The sequence below is a fragment of the Pipistrellus hanaki genome, assembly GCF_964339955.1.
Source record: "Pipistrellus hanaki genome assembly, chromosome: 20".
NCBI classification, from domain to species: domain Eukaryota; kingdom Metazoa; phylum Chordata; class Mammalia; order Chiroptera; family Vespertilionidae; genus Pipistrellus; species Pipistrellus hanaki.
The window spans coordinates 978,882-984,638 of NC_140522.1; the positions used below are offsets into that span (position 1 = coordinate 978,882).

General features: G+C 59.9%; 1 protein-coding gene across 1 annotated transcript in view; it reads right to left on the bottom strand.

Moving 5' to 3' along the window:
- Positions 1-2,335: 2,335 nt before the first annotated feature.
- The window catches only part of LOC311614091 (uncharacterized protein C1orf53), a 4,842-nt gene continuing 1,420 nt past the window's right edge, over positions 2,336-5,757 (bottom strand). The window contains exons 2-3 of the mRNA XM_084868603.1: positions 4,227-4,328; positions 2,336-2,856 (exon numbers count right to left, since the gene is read on the bottom strand). Of these exons, the coding sequence (XP_084724729.1) occupies positions 2,785-2,856; positions 4,227-4,328 (174 nt within the window). The 3' untranslated portion in view covers positions 2,336-2,784. The remainder of the gene's footprint in view (positions 2,857-4,226; positions 4,329-5,757) is intronic.

Here is a 5,757-nt window from a genome sequence, read left to right on the forward strand (position 1 = left end):
TCTGTGAATCCAAACACACAAACTGCTGGCTGGGAAACCTCTCTCTCTCCTCCTCCCCTCCCTCCCTCCCTCCCTCTTTCTCTCCCATCCCGCTCCCGCCACCTGCCTTTTATTTCTGTTTGTGCTTCCGGAGGAGGAGGAGGAGGAGGAGGAGGAGGAGGAGGAGGAGGAGGAGGAGGAGAGAGGGAGGAGGAGGATGGAAGGATGGAAGGAAGGATGGAAGGAAGGATAGATGGACGGATGGGTGGATGGATGGAGGGAGGGAGGGAGGGATGGAGGGATGGATGATGGATGGGTGGGTGGATGGGTGGATGGATGGATGGAGGGATGGATGGATGGATGGATGGAGGGATGGATGATGGATGGGTGGGTGGATGGGTGGATGGATGGATGGATGGATCCCGGCAAAGGCAGATGGCACAAGGCCAGGCCAGGGATGGCTCCCCGCGACCCCCTCCCTCCCCTTGGGGTCCTCTGCGCGCTCTGTGCTCTGGTTGGGGCGCGGGGACCGGCGTTTTGGGGTGCGCTCTGCGCGCCTGGGGGCCGTGGTGGGCGGGTGGGCACCGAGGTTTCCCTCCAGCCCGGCCTGGCACCCCCCCCCCAGAGGATCCTGGGGCGCAGAGGGACTCACACACCCAGGATGGTTGCGTGGGGGCTGGTTACCTGAGCTCAGGTCCGAGGCCGGGAGCGGGGCCTCTGGCTAAGGGTCTCCCCCTCCTCAGCCCAGAGCGCCCCTCCCGGAGGGAGATGGGGGGGGGACGGGTTCCGGGGGCTCCCTGGCCGCCGGGGCAGGGGTGCGCACAGCCAGACTGGGGAGGGTGCTCCCACCCGGAGGAGTGGGGGGCGCAGCCAGTGCGGGGTGCAGGGCGCGGCGTGGGTGGGGAGAGGCGAGGAGAGGCCGGGCCGCAGGAGCCTGGGAGCCCAGCTCTCCCAGGTGTCCTCCTCTTCAGCCCCCCCAAGCGGGAATGTGCTGGGGCGCCCAGGCCAGAGCTCCCCTCTCTCTGCCACCGGCACAAGGGGCCTCAGCAGCCAGCCCCCAGCCACGTCACCCTGAGGCCCCCTCCTCCCCTGGACACAGCTCCCGGACAGGACAGGGGAGCCTGGCCTCAGAGCCCCACGGGCACCGGCAGACACAGGGGCACCCGGAGGCCGGGCTGGGGAGACACTTATGGGAGTCACAGGTCACGGTGGGTGGGCCGTGGGAGCCTCCAGGGGGTCCCTGGTGCTCGTTCAACAGTTCAAAGGCCTTTCTTCTGGAAGGCCCAGGCCTAGTGGGGCCACAGGCAGAGATGGCCTAGTGGGACCGCAGCAGAGACCGCCTAGTGGGACCGCAGCAGAGACTAGTGCCTAGTGGGGCCGCAGGCAGAGAGCACCTAGTGGGGCCGCAGGCAGAGACCGAGGTGCCCCGGATGATGGGGAACCTTTCTGATCCTGCTGGGAGGATTCTGCTGGGGGGCCCAGCTGAGGGTCCGCTGTGGGCAGAGCCTGCGCTCCGGGGTGAGAGCTGCTCAGGGGAGCGGGTGTGAGCCAGAGGGTCCCCGGGGCTCCTGCCCAGGCGGGAGACTGCGCCCGCCCCGGGCCTCCGGCACCTGGGAAATGCAGAGCCCCAGGCGGAGATGGAGGGCGCTCTCATCAAGGCGGCCGGCCGGCGGCCTGACCCGAGGCGGGGATTTACCGGCCCCCGGGAGAACAGATGGGGGATGAGCCTTCCTGGTGGCGGGAGGGCCCGCTGGCCGCTCGGCCGCTGCTGCGGGCACAGCTTTACCGCCGTCCCTGTCCCCGGAGGGAGCCCGGAGCCCGGGACAGAGACACGGTGACGCCGCCCTCGGGGGCACCCCCGCCTGCCAGCCGCCCGCCTGGGCTGCTGACCCCGAGGAGAGAAACCCGGGGGAGCTCGGAGCTCCGGGAGGGTCTGACGCCACCGGATCGCGCCTCTGCGTTTAGGGGAACAGCCGTTGTTTCCTGGCTTCGGCGGGTGTGTGTGTGTCTGTGTGCGTGCGTGTGTCTGTGTGCGTGTGTGTCTGTGTGTGCGCGCATGTGTGCATGTGTGTGTGAGTGCATGTGCGTGTGTCTGTGTCTGTGTGCGCGCGTGTGTGTGCATGTGTGTGAGTGCATGTGCGTGTGTGTTGCGTCAGTGTGCGTGCGCGTGTGCGTGTGCATGTGTGTGCGCGTGTGTGTCTGAGAGCGAGGTGCCAGCAGCAAAACCCGAGGCCACGCCGGAAACGCCAACATTCGATCGCTTTTTCTCATTTTATTGATGTTCTTTTATTTTTTTAATTTTAATTTTATTTTTTATCTTTATTTTTTAAAGCGATGTAAACACTCATATACCCTTCATTTATTTTATTTATTGATCTATTTTTTAAAAATATATTTTATTGATTTTTTTACAGAGAGGAAGAGAGAGGGATAGAGTTAGAAACATCGATGAGGGAGAATCATCATCCATCAGCTGCCTCTTGCACGCCCCCCACTGAGGATGCACCCGCAACCAAGGTGCATGCCTCTGACTGGAATCGAACCCGGGACCTTTCAGTCCGCAGGCTGATGCTCTATCCACTGAGCCACACCGGTTTTGGCTTATTGATGTTCTTTTAATATATATATATATATATATATATACACACACACACACACACACACACACACACACACCCTTACAATTAAATCAGTGCTCAAGCACGCAGAGCCGAGAGCAATTCCGAGTTGAGATGTGTATGTGTGTGTGTGTGTGTGTGTTTAAAACGAGGCTGCACGAAGTGGCGATCGGAGGCGAAACGGCCGTCAAACGTAGAAACAGGAGTTGAATCTCTTCCTCTTGGCGGGGTCCTGCACGTTGGCCTGGCCGTAGGGGCACTGCGGGGGGAGGAGACGGGCTGTTAAGGGCTTCCCTGGAAGAGTAACGCTGCTGCTGGCTCCGGTGAACAAAGGGGCCGGGGACCACGTGACCGAGGCCGTTTGATCTCCGGGTCCTGCAGAGCCAGAGGGGGAATCGGGAGGCATTGTCCCCCCAATCGGGGCCCCAGAGTCACTAGGTCCTTCGAGCATACTCCCGCTGTGAGGTCTCAGGGCCGAGAGCTCGGCCGTAGAAAACCCCCAGGCCCCGTGTCAGCGGAGTCTCAGGCACTTCGGTCCGACAGACGATGGCACAGGCGGGGACACGCACAAGAGTGGAGGCCTCACGGGCCACGGCTGGCCTCAGTCAGTCCCTCCTCCGTCAGGAAGTGGGCCAGCCGGGGGGAATGGTGCTCTGAACCGGCAGTCAGAGCGGCCGGCACCCACAGGCTCACCCTCTCCTCTCCGGGGCCATGCGCCCGGAGAACGCATTCCCGTTTCCCAAAGGTACAGAAACGGAAAAGCCATTCCGATTTCTTTCTTTCTTTCATTATTATTATTTTTTATTATTTTTTTTTGCTTAGAATGGGGAAGGAGTGGTTGGTTCACCTCCATCGGTGCGCTTAGAGATGTATATTCACCGACAGAGACATTTTATTTCTAAATGTGTGGTTTGGGGTAGTTTCATGGTTAAAGACAGAGCAGAAAGATGACACGGAAAGAATGAGAAAGGCAGAAGAGGAAGAGGAGGGAGGGGAAGAGGAGGGAGGGAGGAGGAGGAGAAACAGGAGGGAGAGGAGGAGGAGGAGGAGGAGGGAGAGGAGGAAGGGGAGGAGGAGGAGAAAAAGGAGGAGGAGGAGGAGAAGGAGGAGTAGAAGGAGGAGGAGGAAGAGAGAGAGGAGGAAGGGGAGGAGGAGGAGAAAAAGGAGGAGGAGGGAGAGGAGGAAAAAGGGAGCAGGGGAGGAAGGGACTAACGAGAGAAAACCGTTATCATTTAACGGGACCCCGCCTGCCGGAGCCGGGCGCGCTCCTGTGGCTTCGGCTAACGGTCGGCCATGAAAGGAACAGGCCGCCTGGGCTGCGGCCTCAATATCCCGCTCCCCCTCCTGCCCCTTTGAACTCACCCCGCGAGCGGCTCGTTTAAAGCCTCGTGAAAAGGGTTTCCTGAGAATAAAGCGCCCCCAGCCCACGGCCTCCGTCCGGCGGCGGCCCCGGGGCCGGGTTACCAGACGCCGGCGGCAGGTTTAAAGGCCCCGCCGGTCTGCGGGCCTCGCCGTCCGGCCCGGCGCTCGTGAAAAGCGGAAAGGCGCACTCGGGGCCCGTTCCGCGCCTTTATGTGGCCTGTTGTGCGCGTAACGGGCGTTTATGGAGTCCCCGGGGGCGGCACTCACGTGTCTGCAGGCCGAGCCGCAGCACCGGCCCCTCTGCTCGTGGGCCAGCCGCGTGAGCACCAGGTAGCCGGTGGCTGGGTCCACGTAGGTCAGCTGCTGGGCCTGCGGGGTCGTCGAGAAATAAAAGGATCCTTTGGTCTCCACCTTCGCCTTTTCTCCTCATCCACATTCTACCCACAAAATGACAGAATAACTGCCCAGTGCTCTTAAAACGAGATGGCCCCGGCCAGCGTGGCTCAGGGGTGGAGCATCGAGGTCAGGGTTTGATTCCCGGTCAAGGACTCAGGCCCGGTTGTGGGCTCCAGCCCCAGTGTGGGGCGTGCAGCAGGCAGCCGGTCCATGATGCTCTCTTATCATGGATGCTTCTCTACCTCTCTCTCTCCCTCTCCCTTCTTCTCTGAAATCAATTTAAAAAATATTAAAGCCCTAGCCGGTGTGGCTCAGTGGATAGAGCGTCGGCCTGCGGACTGAAGGATCCCGGGTTCGATTCCGGTCAAGGGCTTGGACCTTGGTTGCGGGCACATCCCCGGTGGGGGGTGTGCAGGAGGCAGCTGATGGATGTGTCTCTCTCATCCATGTTTCTGACTCTCTCTCCCTCTCCCTTCCTCTCTGTAAAAAAAAAAAAAAAATCAATAATATATATATATATTTTTAAATATTAAAAAATAAAACAAAAACAAAACCCCAATAGGAACCTCTCCCAAGCAATTTCAGGGCCCTTAGCAATCAAAGGACGCATTCCAATGTGATGCAGGAGCCGACTTCATGCGGCGGGAGGAAATGCCCAGCTGGGGGGACTGGGGGGGACTGGGGGAGACTGGGGGAGTCTGGGAGGGGGGTTGGCGGGGGGGCGGACGGGAAAACAAGCAGCCCTTGTGCCCGGCCCGGCAGCCGCCGCCCCTTGGCCCCGGGCGCAGGGCTCCTAACAGGTGGCTTCAGAGGCTCCAACTTCAGAGGCTGCAGACCAGCTCCGCTCAGAAGTGGCGCCGGGAGCTCCGGGGAAATACGTGGCCGGTGATTGGAACGGACAGGAGAGGCGCTAATGGGGTCCGTTATGGCCGCCGTGACGGGCACCGCGCCCAGGGCTCTGCGCTGCTTTCGGAGGGTGATTAGTTCTGTGTTTACACACACACACACACCCCGCACACACAGAAACCCGGCATTGTCTGACCCACGCTAACACTCCCTGCGCTCACGCGTTTGATCAAAAGCAACTGTGATTTGTATTTTATTTTTCTGTTATTAATCACCGGAGGATAATTTTGTCCATGGATTTCTACCTTTTTATTTTTATTTTTAAAAAATATATTTTATTGCTTTTTCACAGAGAGGAAGGGAGAGGGAGAGAGAGTCAGAAACATGGATGAGAGAGAAACATCCATCAGCTGCCTCCTGCACGCCCCCCCACTGGGGATGTGCCCGCAACCAAGGTCCATGCCCTTGACCGGAATTGAACCTGGGACCCTTCAGTCCGCAGGCCGATCCACTGAGCCACACGGGTCAGGGCTCCGTGGATTTTTAGAGAAGGAGG